The following is a 17,865-nucleotide window of genomic DNA, read 5'->3' on the forward strand; positions in this document are numbered from 1 at the left end:
GACAGGTTATCAATTTCGGTGAGAACTGTTGTGACTCTTTAGAGTAATAAACAGTTGCCTGGATTCCATCACAGATTGCAGCTTGACAACAGGGGGCAGCCTCTGGGCATATGTATCACTGTAAATAAGTTTTAGGCAGGTGTTGAAAAAAGCTGTAACGTAATAGTGTTTATTGGGAAGCCGCAGCAGCGCGCCACACATTGGAACACCCCTCATCCCATCCTGCGCCTCCAGCAGCGACCCAGGGACCCCGCTGACCGCAGCCACAACCCCCAGTAAGCAATAGATTATAAGAAGCACCACCATTTTATTTTTTTTAAAAATCCTATTTTTTTTCCTCAAAATTTGGGGTGCATCTTATAATCCGAAAAATATGGTACATTGAAGGACAGGTTATAGTGATGGCACTCCCGCCACCCTAACGCACGTTTCGTTATGTAACTTCCTCAGGATGCCTCCTTTTGTAGACGTGATAGAACCTCATTTGAGGATAATACATGTTTTTGTCTTCCCTGATTTGTATATGGTTTTTACAGCCTCTGCCATTACAATTGTAGGATATATATGATATATATATATATTCTTTTTAATTACATATTTAATAAGTTTTTTTTATGTTACTTATACTCTTTCTGGTGTTTTCTTGTTTGTCCAGTGCTGTAACATTTTTATATTAAGGAGAATATTATTCTCACCATGTTAATTGTGATCTGATCTTTGCAGAAAAAGCGCAGTGAGATAGCCTGCTACTGGGAAAACCAGATCTCTGGTTGTCAGAAGGCAAACTGTGCTTTCTATCACACAAAGGGGAGATTTGTGGATGGCACATACTTTCCTCCCAATAAGGGTGAGTGTTTTGCTTTCTGTGTACTTGGCAAATATTCTTTCATCTGCTTTAACTTTGCAGCTGACCTGATGCATCTAAATATTCTTCCATAGCAGTGACAATGCCTGAACTATGTGAACCTGATGTGCAGAACTCTCTACCATCGCCAGTCCCAGCTAAGCTTTCTGTGGTCCCCACACCACAGTTACGTGGGGTCAAAAAAATGGAAGCTACAGAGAATGTTCCAAGTCCTACACATCCACCTGTGGTCATAAATGCAGCTGATGATGATGAAGATGACGATGGTGAGTTTGACTTGCAGGATAACCTAGTACACAATTTTGCGGGGTAAAGTAATTAAGTACTGTATTTTTCGGATTATAAGACGCACTTTTATGATCCCCAAACTTAGGGGGAAAATGGAAGTGCGTCTTATAAACCAAACATTGTTCTTGCGAGATCAATGCTGCGGGCCCGGAGCTGGGGGTGTTGCGGTGGTACAGCAGCGAGTAGTGGTCCTGCTGTGGTGGAATGGTGGCGAGTGGTAGCCATACGGTGGCCGCCATTCTTCTTCCGGGGTCCGGCTTCTTACTCTGCGCAGATGGAGGAAAGCCAAAATCTCCATCCCCGCCTGCCTCTACGTGATGTGTCCAGGAAAATGGCTGCAGATGGAGATCTCGGCTTTCTTCTATCTGCGCCGAGTAAGAGGCCGGACCCCGGAAGAAGAATGGCTGCTGCTACAGGGCTACCGCTCGCTGCCGTACCACCACCGCACCACGACCACAACACCCCCCGCTCCGGGCCCGCAGCATTGACGCTCCAGTAAGAATATTTCACCGAGCCACCACCCCCGGTAAGCTATAGGAGGACACCTGGATTGTAAGAAGCACCACAATTTTAGTAAAACAACGTTTATTTTCCTATTTTTCTCCTCAGGATTTGGGGATTGCCTTATAAACCGCAAAATATGGTACACATTTGTCAACACTATTGTATTCAGCTAAAGCCTCATTCAGAAGTCAGTGATTTTTCTAGTATTTTTAATCGTTTTTTTTATTTCTAATCCATCTGCTCACTGTCAGTTTTAGCATCAGAAATTTGCCATTTTCATCAATTTTTCCCAGACACACTAAAAAAAAATTGAGGTTTCTCAACTATCTCATATCAAACCGCACACGCAAGGCACCTGAGTGCTTTCCAGTTTTTGTATTTTTTTTTTCTCAGACCTATAGACTTTGCTTCAAACAATTTTATTCTCATCAAGATTGAGTACATCTCAGTGAATAGGCTAGAATAGTGATAAGTTATTTTCACAGAACTCGTATGAGAAACTGACATCTGAGCCCTGTAAAAGACTACTGCCACCAGAAAAGAGTCCACCACTTGATATTTTTACCTGTAAATATGCATTATTGAAGCCAGTTTCTCTATTGTAGGCACAGCTGAATTCCATTGTTTAGGAATTCAAGCGCAATTCAGATTGGCGTTCCACACAATGTCAGGTTTGTCAAATTAATTTATTTAATTTTTACTTTTTTTTTTTTTTCTTGAAAGATCAATTTTCAGAAGGTGAGGAGATGAAGAATTCTTCACAGCATAGTATGGCACCTGGAAATCAACAACGAATACATGCATTATCTACTAGAAAATCAGTGAAAAAAGGTAAATGAAAGGGGTTATCTCCTACTTAAGTGCCCCAAATAAAATCAAAACTATTTCTACTCCCTTCCATCCCATGGTGGGTGTTCCTGTGATTTAGTCTCTTCTTTTATCGGCTTGTCACGTGACTGCTGCAGCCAATCTGGAGCCATAACTATTACATCAGAGTGAACTACTAAAGTTGCTTTATTAGAAACAGCCCAGCAAAGCCCATAGACAAACTGAGCTATTAGAGAGCGATGCATGAGCAGGCTTCTCCACACTTTCCAAATGATATAGGGTAGACAGATAACCAGTGTGTGTCTTGATGATCAGCAAGCTGATTGGGTGTGGGCAGCTTTAATCTGGCATAGGTTTTTACAAAATCATAGTTATAAATGATGGATTATGAGGGTCAACAAGTGTCAGGAAGATTTGTATCACATTAACCCCTTCAAGATCTTGCCCTTTCTCGTTTTTCACTCCCCTCCTTCCCAGAGCCATAACTTTTTTTATTTTTCCGTCAATATGGAAATGTGGGGGCTTATATTTTGCGGGACAAGTTGTACTTTTGAACAACATCATTGGTTTTAGCATGTCGTTCACTAGAAACTTGGAAAAAAATTCCAAGTTAGGTGAAATTGCAAAAAAAAGTGCATTCCCACACTTGTTTTTAGTTTGGCTTATTTGCTAGTGATATTAAAAAAAAAATACAATCTTTGCTTTCACTTGATACCAGACTAAAATATATTTTAAAAGACTAGCCCAGTAAGGAAAGGGTGGGAGACACTACTAGTGACAGCAGGAAGAAAGATCACAGCTTGTAAGCATCACATATCTGCCTGCCTATACAGTCTCAAGTAATCCTAAAGGTGAAGGATAGTGGAACCTATCTTCAGATCACGCCCTTTCCCAATTAAACCCTTCATGATCTCAGCTTTTTTCGGTTTGGCGTTTTCGTTTTTCGCTCCCCTCCTTCCCAGAGCCATAACTTTTTTATTTTTCCATCAATATGGCCATGTGAGGGCTTATTGTTTGAGGGACAAGTTGTACTTTTGAACGACATCATTGGTTTTAGCATGTCGTATACTAGAAAACGGGAAAAAAATTCCAAGTGCGGTGAAATTGCGAAAAAAAAGTGCAGCCCCACACTTTTTTTTGTTTGGCTTTTTTGCTAGGTTCACTAAATTCTAAAACTAACCTGCCATTTTGATTCTCCAGGTCATTACGAGTTCATAGACAACAAACATGTCTAGCTTATGTTTTTTCTAAGTGGTAAAAAAAATTCAAAACTTCGCTAAAAAATTGTAAAAAATTGCACAATTTTCCAATACCCGTAGCGTCTCCATTTTTCGTGATCTGGGGTCGGGTGAGGGCTTATTTCTTGCGTGCCGAGCTGACATTTTGGTGCAGATACGTTCTTTTGATTGCCCGTGATTACATTTTAATGCAATGTTGTAGCGACCCAAAAAAGTTATTCTGGTGGTGTTTCGATTTTTTTTTTTTTTCTCGCTATGCCGCTTAGCGATCAGGCTAATCCTTTTTTTTTTTTTTTTTTAACTTTTGCCATGCTTCAATAGCCTCTATGGGAGGCTAGAAGCTGGCACAACTTGATCGGCACTGCTACATAGGAGCGATCCTCAGATTGCTCCTATTTAGTAGATTTACTGCATTGCTATGAGCGCCGACCACAGGGTGGTGGTCATAGCAATCCAGCATCAATAACCATAGAGGTCTCAAGTAGACCTCTGGTTGCTATGCCGACGCATCGCTGACACCCGATCATGTGACGGGGGTTGTCGTTTCTTTCATTTCTGGCCCGAAGGCCAGAAGCGGTAGTTAAATGCCGCTGTCAGTGTTTGACAGCGGCATTTAACTAGTTAATAGCGGCGGGTGGATCGCGATTTCACCAGCCACTATTGCGGGCACATGTCAGCTGTTCAAAACAGCTGACATGTCCTGGCTTTGATGTGGGCTCACCGCCGGAGCCCGCATCAAAGCAGGGAATCTGACCTCCACAGTACTAGTACGGCAGAGGTCGGTGAGGAGTTTTAAAGATGCCACTCTCTCTCCATGTATTATGCATAAAAATTGCCACTATTGCTGTTAAGGAAATACAGATTTTCTTGACTTTTTTGCAGATGTTAACCTAAACTATGGTATTAAAACACTAAAAGAATTAAAGTCTGAGAAACAGAAGGATCGAGAGGTAGCCAGCAATGGTAAGATGTCTTCTGATTCAAATTCAAGGCTGTTTTCTTATGTACCTTTTTTTTAGAGTGTATCGGGCAAGCTGCAGTACATGCTAAATGTCTCTATAAGGCTACATTAGTCCAACTAAGAGCAAAAGAGACTCCTTTTTGGCCCAAGGCTGGCCAGTATCTGTCAGTATGTTACAAAATAATGTATAGGAATTGATTTTGTCTGCAATGGTAACTAGTAAAAGAACATTTGCAAGTAACTTGGTAACCACAGGAGCTCAGACTTTAAGATATAATATGCAGACCGATGATGTTTGAAGTAAACTTATTTTTTAAAATATCTTTTAGGCTAGGTTCACATTGCGTTAAAGCAGCCCGTTCAACACATGCGTTAAACGGGCTGCGTTAGCGCAAGTGCCGACATGCTATCCCAGATACAGCTAGCAGATGCTCTATCTGTGCTAGCGGTGACGGACCTGGAAACGCTGCTACCCCCGTCCGAGGGTCCGTCAGTCAATGACGAAATGGTGCTTAACTGACTGCGTTACACCGCGTTATGCCGTGGTGTAACGCAGTCCGTCTAACGGACTGCTTAAACGTAAAGTGAACCCAACCTTACATATTCACATCCTGCAGATTGGAGGGACTACTCATCCAGAGACCTGCACTAGTGTATAAAAAAAACTGCTGTTACATGAATTTCATGTCATGAAGGGATTTATGTCATATGTTTTGTTCCTGCCTTTTGAGGTTGAGCCTGCATTTTTCCCGGCAGATGATGGCTGATTTAATCAGCCATCATGTGTCCAACAGCCGTGGATGGAGTGCTTTCTGCAGCTGTTAACTTTTTAAATCACGTCGTCAATCTCACAATGGCATTTAGCATGCAGGAGAGTGCGTCATTCCACGCTCCCGCTGGCCTGCCATGACATCCAGAGGTCTGCTGAAGACCACCTGCTTGTCATGATGATTCTTCTGTGAAAGCCAGCCTCTAGTTGGCATTCGTAGGAGATTGTGATTTGGGCTATACATAGCAGTGCTGAAGTACTGCTGTGTACAAAACAAGCTATCACACGGTCACAGCTTGAAGACTTCGAAGATGACTAATAAATAATGATGAGCAAGTATACTTGTTGCTTGGGTGGTCTCCAAGTATTTGTGAGTGCTCAGAGATTGTTTTTGTCGACGCATCTGCATGATTTGTGGCTGCTAGACAACCTGAATACATGCGGGGATTCCCTAACAACCAGGCAATCCCCACATGTATTCATGCTGTCTAGCAGCTGCATCAACAAAAACTAAATCTCCGAGCACTCACAAATACTCTGAGACCACCCAAGCATGCTTGGGAAAACTCGAGCAACTAAGGCCGGGATCACACACAGCGAGATACGGCTGAATCTCGCAGGTTAAAAACAAGCTCTGGCACCGGCACTCCAGAGCAGAGCGTACGGCCACATAGCAATACATGGAGCTGCATGCTCCGCTCCAGAGTGCCGGTGCCAGAGCTTGGTTTTAACCTGTAAGACTCGTCCGTATCTCGCTGTAGTGTGACTCCGGCCTTATATACTCGCTCATCACTGCTAATAAATTGAAAAAAAGTTAACTAGTATGGGGGGAAAAAAAACACAAGATCAAATCACCCTCTGGTTTGCCCTTTATTGCTTCATTGGGGGACACAAACAACCATGGGTGTATGCTGCTGTCGCTTGGAGGCTGACACTAGGCAAAAAAAGGAAAATAGCTCCTCCTCTGCAGTGTACACCCACCGACAGGCACAAAGTACCTCAGTTTAAGCTTAGTGTCTGTAGGAGGCGGACCTGGATCTGATCCCAGATCCGTATTTTCCTTTCGGCTATGTGCACACGTTCAGGATTTCTTGCAGAAAATTCCTGAGAAAAACCTGAAATTTTCTGCAAGAAATATGCATGCGTTTTTTGCCGCGTTTTTACCGCGTTTTTGATGCGTTTTTTTTCCGGGAAATCTGCAAAAAAAAAGAGCAAAATTAATGAACATGCTGCGTTTTTTACCGCAATGCGTTTTTTTTTGCGGAAAAAAAACGCATCATGTGCATAAAACATGCGGAATTCATTCTAAATGATGGGATGCATATTGTATGCTGTTTTTTGTGGTTTTATAGCGTTTTTATTCAGAAAAAAACGCGAAAAATCAGCAACGTGTGCACACAGACTTCAGGTCACCTGTTGTTTTATTAATCTTTTCCTTTTGTCTTTCAGGTTTCTTCGTCTTCAGGGTAACGGGGTGTAATTTCTCCCCCTGTTTTCCCACACTTATGCAACCGAGAGAGCAGTGTGGTGTCACCCACATCGCCCACTCTCAGACCCGCAGGCAGGACTTTTTCCCCTGTCACTTTTACTGGTGTTTCAGGATAATTCCCGGTGGCCAGTCCTTTTCTCCACCCCACCCCTCTCCTCTGAGAGGGCTGGGAGGAAGACTGGTCACCAGCAGTGGGCCTCCCCCTTCTTGTAAGGGGTTGATGCCGTCTTCAGCACCATCTGGAGATGGTGTGGGAAGGAAGATCCTGGATTCCAGTGACCCTCTCCCACCCGAGGACTCCTGATGTGATCCTCATCGCTGCAGAGGGATCGGGATTCACCGCAGGTATGTCTCCCACCCCTCCCTCCGCAGCGGCAGGCGTTATCCTTGGGTACGCTGTCCCTTCATCCCAAGGGGCCAGGCGGCGTTGGTGGTAGGGAACAGCTGGCGGCCGCAGCCATATTTCCCATAGCCAGGCTCAGCACTTGCGCACACCCCCCTCCCTTTTTCTGGCTGCACCTTTCCTGTTTTCTTTTAGCCAGTCACTGGTGTGCGTATAAATGCGCATTCTTTTTATCCAATAGGACGCGTCTTCGTCCTTCTTCTTTTGAGCTGCCCACACCCCCCGCGTTTTGTTTTTTTTTCGGCACCCTTTCTTCCGCTCTATCACGGAACTTCTCCTTCCTGGCTGTTCACACCCCTGGCATGTCAGCCGATTGGACGGGGACCTTCGTTTTCACTGGCCAGCAGAGTGTCCTGGCTGTCCCCGTCCCTGGTGTGTCAGCCAATAGGATGCTTGCTTTCTCTTGCTGGCCAGCAGATTAGAGCAGTGTGGGGAGAAGCAGCGTCTGCATCAGCCTCTTCACACCGCCATATCCTGCGTGCTCTACAGTCCTGCTGGTGCTCTACTCATGGGGGACACCGCTATATCCTGAGCTCTCTGCAGACAGCTTCCACTGCTCTTTCTGCTGGTTGTAACTGGCATCAGGTAGTAGTCTTCAGGCCAGCCCTCTGCTCTCTGCCTGTCCTGCAACCCCTCCACCATGTCTGCCCCACAGGAGCACCCTAATGCCCGGGATGAAAGCACTGCCTCTGGAGTGGGCTGTTGCCACGTCAGTCGATCTCAGATCTGACAAAAGTTTTACAGTCCCTGTTCCAGGTCCTGGACAGACTTCCACAACTGCCACCAGTGCGCCGAACACCTCTCATGTTGATAAGCACGCACCTGACCGTGACCTCCACAGGGTCAAATCGTGTATAAAGCAAAGGTAGCAGGCTCCTTCCAGTTCCTCTAGTTCTCCGGGTCCCTCTGCATCCTTCGGATGCATTTCTCACCCTATGCCCCCTCCTCGGAGGCAGCTTTTGGGTCGAAGGTTGATTCCCAGTCAGAGTCTGATACAGACCAGAACTCAAAGATGCAGGACATGGTCAGTAGCCTTATTTTGGCAATTACCCAAACTCGGAACCTAAAGGAGGACGAGGCACCTGCTCAGGAGCACGGTTTTTCCTTCAAACAGGTAAACTGTCCTTCCCGGAATTTCTCTAATCACAATGAATTTGAAGCGATTATGTCTAAATACTGGGAGCACCCTGAAAAGCGCTTCCCAGAAAGGAAGCCGCTAGATATTCTCTACCCCTGTAGGCCAGTCTTCATTGGTAAATGGGATGAATCCCCTAATGTGGAACCGCCGGTTTCTCGCCTGTCTTCCAAGACAGTCTTGTTTCTATCGGACGGTGTATCTTTTAAGGATTCTACGGATAGACAGATTGAATCCTTGGCTAAGTCAGCCTTTGAAGCAGCTGGCGCCTCCCGCTGTCCCATATTTGTCTTCACCTGGGTGGCAAAGTCCATGTCTGCTTGGGCAAGAAAGCTTCATCAGGGTATTCTAGCGGCAGCTCCTCCGGATGAGATGGCATATTTGATTGCTCATGCCGGCAATCTCGTGACCACTTCCATAGATGCGACTGGTTGCTCCGCTAGGGCTACCAGCAACATCGTTGCTATACACCGCATTCTCTGCTTGAAAGCGTTGAAGGCGGTTCCGCCGTCACAAAAATTCCCTCGCTGACCTTTCCTTCCAAGGCTCTAGACTTTTTGGATCCAAGTTGGATCAAATAATTTTGGATGCCACTGACGGGAAAAGCACCTCGCTTCCCCCGGTCCAAGCCTAAACGTCCTTTTTAGTTGGAAAAAGGTTGCTTCAATCTCGAGACAGATAGTGACTTCAGACTACAAAATAGACACTTCTTCTCACTCAGGAAGACGTTTCATTCTGTCTCGCCCACCGAGACATCCGTCGCAGGCCCCATGGGTTCTTCAGGTGTCTCTTCCCAACCACGCACAGGAGTAATCGTACCTGTCCCCCGGAACAAATGGTTTTCTGGGTTCTACTCTATTCTTTTCATAGTCTCGAAGAAAGACTGATCGCCCCTTTCGATTTTTGGACATCAAGCAATTGAACTGTCACTTTCGGATCTGCCATTGCAGGACTGAGTCCCTACGTTCGGTTATCGCCTCCATGGTACCGGGAGAATTTCTTCACATTACTGTTTGTGTTCAGCATCAAAGGTTCCTACGGTTTGCGATCCGGGAGGATCTTTATCAGTTCACGGCCCTTCCTTTCGACCTGGCCTCGGCCCGAGACTATTCACGAAGGTCATGGCAGCGGTCATAGACATCCTTTGCTCCAAGTTTCTCATAATTCCTTACTTGGTCAATCTTCTGATAAAGGGGCCGTCCCGCTGAGACTACGACCAGAGTCTTCCGTTTACTCTGGACACTCTGGTTCATCTCGGCTGGATTATCAACAGGGAGAAGTCCTCCCTGACCCCAGCTCAGCACTTGGTGTTTCAGGGTATAAGGTTACACAAGACCCAAGCCCGTGTCTTCCTTCCAAAGGAGAAGTTTTCATCCCTCTGCCAGGAGATACGTACTCAAAAGCGACCAGCTTCTCTCCCCCTTCGGTCTTGCATGAGAGTTCTAGGGAAGAGATTGGCGCCATTGGCATCAGTCCTATGAGTGAAGTCCTTCCTTCCACTCTGATGGCAGGTCATCACTATCGACGCCAGTCTCCTCAGTTGCGGAGTGTTTTTTTTCTTCGTCACACAGCGCACGGCTACTGATCACCCAAGAGGCCGCTCTCCCCATCAATCTCCTGGAGATCAGGGCAATTTTCTTTGCCCTTCGCCAATGGCAGACCCTCTTCGCGTTCAAGCTGGTCCGCATACAGCCGGACAACGCCATGGGCATAATAAACCATTAAGGCGGAACTCGCAGCAAACATGTTATGATAGAGGTAACAAGGATTCTGCTATGGGCGGAATGTCACGTTCCCGCCATATCAGCCGTGCACATTCTGGGGGTAGAAAATCAGGCAGCCGGGGGCGTGGCCTAGCAGCATGTGAGGAGGACGTGTGCTTGCAGAGCTCCTGCATGACCTAGTGAATTACTGCTGCTAAATCCCCACAGCACAGCCAGTAATTATCTGTGGAGAGGCCCTGGGGACTGGTGGAGGTCCTCGGGCCATCGAGGGAGCATTCCAGGCGTGCAACATGCCGAAAAAAGGTCAAAGGAGGATTACAGGAGAGATGGCCTCTGGTTCCCAAGATGGCGCTGCTGCTTCAGCACATGCTCTGGCAGATGCAGAGACTGATAGTGCAGCCAGAAACAGAGAAGTAGCGGCTCGTCTGCAGCGATTTGCCCGAGTGGAGGAATTGGAGAAGGAATCTCCCCATGCAGTTGGAAAAGATCCGGACACAGGAGGAGAAGGTACAGAGCGGGGGATGAGTGAAGAGGGGGAGGAGGAGACTGAAAGTGCTGGAGGGCAGAGGAACCAGGAGGCCCTGGCTAGCTGGGGAGAGCTGGTGGAACAAAATAAGAAGCAGCTCACAGCGCTGAAGCTGCAGGTTCCTGCTGAGCCCACTATAAAGGACGTGCTGGTGGCTGTTATGCAGTGTGGATCAGCTATTACTAATGTGCTCACTCAGTTGGGCTTTTTACAGGAATCAATGCAAAATGTAAAACATGATCTTCACACAGTTAAGGACAGAACTGGGCAATTGGGGAAAAAAGAGTTGGTGTGGTTGAAAATACAGTTTCTGCGTCTGCGCAGCACAATAAGGAGATCACGAAAGATATTGCTGCGATTTGGAACAAAACGGATGATTTGGAGAACAGGTCCAGGCGCAATAATGTTCGCATTGTCGGTGTGCCAGAACGATGCGAGGGCAAAAATCCTACTACTTTTATTGAGACCTGGATAAAGGAGAAAGTTGGACCGGCCACTCTGACTCACTTGTACGCGGTGGAGCGCGCTCATAGAATTCCGACCCGTCCCCCTCCCCCCGGCCATCCACCAAGACCTATTTTGGCCAAAATACTTCACTACAGAGACAGAGACAACATTCTTCGGTTTTCAAGAGATCACCCTGAACTAACTATTGATGGTTCTAGAGTTTCATTTTATCCGGATTTTTCGCCGACAGTGCAGAAAATGAGAGCAAAATTTGTTGACATTAAAAAACGGCTGAGGGCTCTTGGCCTGAAATACTCAATGATGTTCCCGGCTAAATTGCGGGTCGAGGCTGGGAATAAATCTCATTTTTTTCTGGACGCTATGGAGGCAGCTGATTGGTTGGATCTGAATGAACAACATTTAAGAAGAGAGATGGAAGACCGCAGTGGGGAAAAGTGAACTTTTAGACATTTTAAGTTGTCTCTGTGCTCAGATGGTCACATTGTGCTGTGGGGTGTTATCCTGTAAAATGTGGGGGGCGAGATGGGAACTGAAACGCCTGGTGTTGGGGGTTTTATCTATACCAGAGTGGGATGAATCCAACACAATTTAAAGTTATGTTGGGATGGGTTGTTAGGAGGGTGGGAGGGAATGGGGGGGGTGTTAGGTCCTTTGATATGTGCACATATGTTAAAATAGGTTTGGCTAAGATTAACTGGATATTGTTTTGTATGACTGAAACTACTAGTTATGGGGGAAGTTAGGATTCTTAGTTGGAATGTTAGAGGGATGAAATCCCCAGTAAAAAGACAGGCAATTTTTTCTTTTATTGCGGATCATAAGCCAACGGTAATCTGTCTGCAGGAGACGCATCTTACCCGAGAGACACTCAATATTCTAGATAAGAGATGGATATTGGCGGGATATCACTCCACTTATTCCCAGTATTCCAGAGGGGTTAGTATACTAATTGGACGGGGTGCTCAGTTTTCATGTAATCAGGTGGTGGTGGACGAAGAGGGGCGGTTTGTTATTTTATGTTGTACCTTGTCTGCAGTTACAATGACACTGATATCTTTATATATTCCTCCGCCATATAGTAGTAAGATCATATATCAAATTCTTACTATTTTGAGAGGTTTTCCAGGGGTCCCATATTTAGTGGTGGGTGATTTCAATAACATTTTAGATGCCCATTGGGATAGAGGTAATCACGCACCTATAAAACCGGAAGGTAATTGCACACCATTTGGGGCGCTCCTGCGAGAACTAGCTTTAACTGATCTGTGGAGATGCAGGAATCCCGAGGTGTATCAGTATTCATGTTTTTCTCCTACTTTTACTTCTCTATCTCGTATCGATCTGGCCTTGGGGGATGGTCTCATGCTGGGGAAAATTAAAAATGTTGAATATTTGCCAAGGACAGTGTCGGACCATTCACCCCTGTCCATTGTGATCAAGGGGGATGACGTGGTGTCACGGGGTAGGCCTTTGTGGCGCTTAAATCCATTTTGGTTGCAGCTAGTGGATAAGACAGATATGTTCACCTCGGAATTACAGGAATTCCTTCAGTTTAATGAGAACTCAGCCTCTAGTCTGGTGGTGTGGGAGACTCTGAAGGCATACTTGCGTGGTATGTTTATTCGCGAGATTTCAAAGATTAAGTCTAGTTCAAGACAAAAATCTAAACTTGTACTTCAGGAGTTGGAGGCTGCAGAGGGGGCTTTCTCAATGCAGGTCACCCCTAACACACAGAGGAGACTTAGGGATGCTCAGTCACGAGTGACCAAAATGACTCTAGAGGCGGCCGTGCAGAAACGTATGTTCCAATCAACCCAATTCTTTGAAAGTGCAGAGAGTGTGGGGCACCTACTCTCGGTTATAACGTCAGCACAAAAAGGGTCCTCGTTCATACCTGGGCTCAGTGGTGGGGATGGGACACTTATTACGGATTCACCGGGAATTCTAAGGATTTTGAGGGCCTTTTACACTAACTTGTATTCCTCTCATTTTGGGGCTTCCACGGAAGAGCTTGCAGACTTTTTAGAAGCCGCCAGGCTCCCGCAACTTTCTGATGCGGATAGAGCTTTGTTAGATGAACCTTTGGGTTTAGATGAGCTTGAAGAGGCTCTGAACACTATTTCTAATAACAAATCACCGGGGGTGGATGGCATACCAGTGGAGGTCTATAAAAAATATAAGTCGGTTCTACTCCCAATATTATTGACTACACTTAATGATAGCCTCGGGCTTGGGGTCCTTCCGCCTTCTATGCGGGAAGCTATTATTACTGTCTTACCAAAAAAAGATAGGGATCCTACCCTCCCGGCCTCGTATAGACCAATTTCCCTTCTGACAGTAGATATTAAGCTATTAGCAAAGGTGTTGGCCATTCGTCTTTCAAAAGTCGTGGAATCTCTAATACACTCGGATCAGACGGGATTCATGCCTCATAAGTCAACGGCCCTAAATGTTAGAAGACTATATCTCAATATGCAAGTGGGGGCAGACAATGTGGGGAGGAGGGCAGTTCTGTCCCTTGATGCCGCTAAGGCGTTTGACAGCGTGGAATGGAAATACCTGTTTGCTACGCTTCAGTGCATGGGTTTTGGTCCAGGCTTTATTGGTTGGATTAAGCTTTTGTACTCAGAACCGTCAGCAAGAATACGAGCAAATGGACTGCTGTCTGAGTCCTTCAATCTGTATAGGGGTACGAGGCAAGGTTGTCCTCTGTCTCCGCTGCTTTTCGCCCTGGCGGTGGAGCCTTTGGCTTCAAGGATAAGGCTTAGCCCAGAAATTGAAGGGTTTAGATACGGGACATTAGAGGAGAAAGTGGCTCTCTACGCCGATGACATTCTCCTGTTTTTGGCTGACTCTGACGAATCGCTCAATGGCGTAATGTCACTTTTTGCTGCGTTTGGGGCTATATCGGGTTTGGCCATAAATTGGGAAAAGTCTGCTATTTTACCATTAGACCCAACTGTGGTTAGAGCTCCACAGGTGCCAGTAGTGTCATGTTTTAAATACCTGGGTATTAATATATCAAACAACATATTAGCTTATGAACACTTAAATCTTTCCCCACTTGTGGCTAGGATTAAACAGAAGATTAAGGCCTGGGCTAAGTTACATTTGTCAATAGTTGGGAGAGTGAACCTGTTGAAAATGGTGATTATGCCTCAGCTTTTATATGTTCTTCATAACTCCCCAATTTGGCTTCCCCAAAATAGGTTCTTTAAAATTAATGCACTGTTTAGGGAACTTATATGGTTGAAAAAGGGTGCGAGAATTAAGTTAGAGCACTTACAAAGGAGTAAGGAGGAAGGAGGGTTGGCATTGCCTAACCCTTGGCTATATTTTTTATCTTCCCAGTGTCAACATCTGGCAAGTAGAGTGGAGGACACATCTGTGGAAATAGGGGGAGGTCGAGGGATTCTTCAGTTTCTCGGGGGTCGGGGTCCCCTATTGTCTAAGTTAGAGGCAAATAAATTTAAACCGTGGGTGTCTAAATTTCCGACGGTAATGCTTATGGTCAAAGTGTGGGGTAAAATTAAAAGTTTAAGGGGAATTACTGGGTTCACAAGGTATACCCCTATATGGGATAATCCATATCTGCCGCAATTGAGGACACTGAAGGGGTTTGCGCAATGGCGACGAGTGGGTATCTGGTGGCTCTCACAGCTGATAGATGGGGGTGTCTTTAAATCATTTGAGGACTTACGAAGGGAGTTCTCACTTCAGCATTCTATGTTTTATCAGTATTTACAAGTAAGACACGCTTATATAATGCAGACTCATATACACCCTATTATTATACATCATGATACTGTTATTAATAGGCTCGGTTTACAGGCATCTACAAGGGGACTAATTTCATTCGTGTACGGGGAGCTCCTCTCAAGGGCGCTATTAGGTCACCCGATGACTGCATTGGCGAAATGGGAACATCAAGTGGGGGGGATTTCGGTAGATCAATGGGAGTCAATAATGCAAATGATCCCTAAGTTGTCTCTCAGTGAGCCTAACCGTCTGTCTCAACTATATATCCTTTATAGGGTTTATAGGACTCCTAAGTGGCTGTTTGATTTAGGTCTAAGGCCAAATTCAAAATGTCCCAAGTGTATGCTCGATAATGCAGATATCCTACATATGTTCTGGACGTGTCCCTGTATACAAATATTCTGGATTATGGTTCTCAACTTAATATATATGGCCACAGAGCAGGATATTCCCAGAGATCCTATTGTCTGTGTGCTTGGATATGTTGAGGAGGCGGGAGGAGATGATCATTCACAAATAGCTGTTGCCAGAATGCTTTTTACTGCTAGAAAATTAATAGCATATCACTGGATCTCAGATAAAGTTCCCACGAGGAAGGAGTATGTAAATAAGCTAAACCTCATACTATGCAGAGAGAAGGCCATTTATCTTAAACGGGGTAGACCGGCAGTGTTTGAGAAAATTTGGGCAGGATGGTTGAATGTTCCAGGCTTACCGTCTGTAAGTTTATTCTCGTGATACCATGTTTATATCACCCTGAAAGTGATTTAGTTGTACTCCATGACTGGTGCCTTGGGATATGTGCCTTATCTATGTCTGTATTTTTCTTGTGATATATTTTATCATTGGACCAGGGTTGGGGGGGGGGGGGGGGGGGAGTTGTTGGGAATGGGAAAAGACTGTGGGGTATTTTGGGAAAAATTCTGTTATGTTCTGAAAACTTTAATAAAAAATATCTGATTTAAAAAAAAAGAAAATCAGGCAGCCGATTTTCTGAGCCGTCAGGGACTCGCTTCGGGCAAGTGGTTGCTCAGCCCTGCCGTCTTCATCCAGATATGCCAGAAATGGGGCACCCCGGACATCAACCTGATGGTGTCTCAGATGAACCACAAGGTTCCTCAGTTCGCAGCCTGGTCTCGGGATTCGCTGGCCACCGGTTGCGATGGTCTAGTAATCCCGTGGTCACAATTCCAACTGCCTTATCTTTTTCCACCTCTCCCTTTTGATCCGAGAGACGTGAAAAAGATAAACGTAGAAGAGATCCCCGCAATCCTGATGGCTCCGGACTGGCCTAGAAGGGTCTGGTGCGCGGAGCTGGTGAGCATGCTCATGGATGCCCCCTGCAGGCTTTCAGACCGTCCAGATCTCTCTCAAGGCCCCCTCTTCCACCAGAGTTCACAGTCTGAGTTTAACAGTATAGCCGTTGAGACCGTAGTCCTGAGGGAGGCTGGTTTTTCCCACCAGGTCATTCAGATCATGATTGGGGCCAGAAAACCAGTATCTACCGCCGATACTGAAAGGCCTTCTTCTGGTGGAATGAGGAAAATGGTTTGGTCCCTATGTCCTTTTCTCTTCTTTCCATTCTTGGTTTTCTACAAGCGGGTCTTGACTTGGGTCTATCGCTCTGTTAATTCTTGTCCAACGAAATCTGGCTTCTCTTTCCCAGGTAAAGGCCTTTCTTCAAGGAGTTATCCACCTGGCACCTCCTTATCGTCTTCTGATAGATCCATGGGATTTTAACCTTGTCTTTGGCGCTCTGCTGTTGAGCCCATTCAAGACATCACATTTTCTCTTCTGTCGTGCAAAGTTGTCTTCTTAGTTGCTTTATGTCCAAGAGGAGAGTTTCCGAGTTAGCGTCATTGTCCCGCCGTTCCTGATTCTACATCAGGACAAGGTAGTTCTCAGGCCTGTTCCTTCCTTCCTTCCTTCCTTCCTTCCTACCCAAGGTGGTCTCTTCATTTCATATTACTGAAGACATTGTCCTTCCTTCTCCATGTCCCTCTCCGGTCCAACCCCTGGAGAAGACCCTCCATAAGCTGGATCCCGTCAGAGTTATCAGAGTCTATCTTTCAAGGACTGCTCCCTTTCATCAATCTGATGCCCTGTTCGTCATCTCTGAATGTCGTCGTAATGGGCTCCCAGCTTCCAAGTTCACTATTGCCGTTGGATTCGTTTGGCAAAATTGAAGGCATACTGCTCGGCGGTGGGGGCCTCCTGGGCTGTTCGACACCAGGCCTCGGCTTTCCAGATTTGTAATGCTGCAACCTGGTCATCTTTGCACTCCTTTGCGAAGTTTCACTGGGTTCATATCCATGCCTCGTCTGATGCAGGCTTGGTAAGGAAGGTGCTACAGGCGGCCGACACGCATCGGCCGACTTGAGTCTGTTTTTCCTTGCATCTTTTCTGTTTCCCACACTAGGGACTGCTTTGGGATGTCACATGGTTACCTGTGTCACCATTGAAGTGATAAAGTGATTTTTGGTACGCACCATCAAATCTTTCTTGAAGCCTTCATTGGTGACACATCACCCTCCCTAATTGTACCATTATTGGGCCTATGTGCCTTTGTTGTTGTTTTGCTACATATGTTAAGTTTTTGGTTGCTTCTCCTACTGCTTTAACTCTGAGGTACTTTGTGCCTGTCGGTGGGTGTATACTGCGGAGGAGGAGCTATTTTCCTTTTTTTGCCTAGTGTCAGCCTGCTAGCGACAGCAGCATACACCCATTGTTACCTGTGTCCTCCAATGAAGGCTCCAAGAAAGATTTTACGGTGAATACCAAGAATCCCCCTTTTATTAGCCACCCCAACATTGAAATAAGAGGTAATCAAAATATTGTATCTACCCCAACATGGTATAGGTAAAAACATCAGTTCAGAGCTTAAAAAAAAGTGATTACTCAGCCTGGT

General features: G+C 45.7%; 1 protein-coding gene across 9 annotated transcripts in view; it reads left to right on the forward strand.

The window, feature by feature from the left end:
- Nucleotides 1–17,865, forward strand: part of ZC3H11A (zinc finger CCCH-type containing 11A) — a 120,465-nt gene that overhangs the window by 70,436 nt on the left and 32,164 nt on the right. For all 9 annotated transcript variants that reach the window (XM_077295440.1, XM_077295448.1, XM_077295442.1 and 6 more), the window contains 4 exons: nucleotides 724–847; nucleotides 940–1,131; nucleotides 2,381–2,488; nucleotides 4,606–4,686. In XM_077295440.1, the coding sequence (XP_077151555.1) occupies nucleotides 724–847; nucleotides 940–1,131; nucleotides 2,381–2,488; nucleotides 4,606–4,686 (505 nt within the window). The remainder of the gene's footprint in view (nucleotides 1–723; nucleotides 848–939; nucleotides 1,132–2,380; nucleotides 2,489–4,605; nucleotides 4,687–17,865) is intronic.

The sequence above is a fragment of the Ranitomeya variabilis genome, chromosome 3 (assembly GCF_051348905.1).
Source record: "Ranitomeya variabilis isolate aRanVar5 chromosome 3, aRanVar5.hap1, whole genome shotgun sequence".
Taxonomy (NCBI): Eukaryota; Metazoa; Chordata; class Amphibia; order Anura; family Dendrobatidae; genus Ranitomeya; species Ranitomeya variabilis.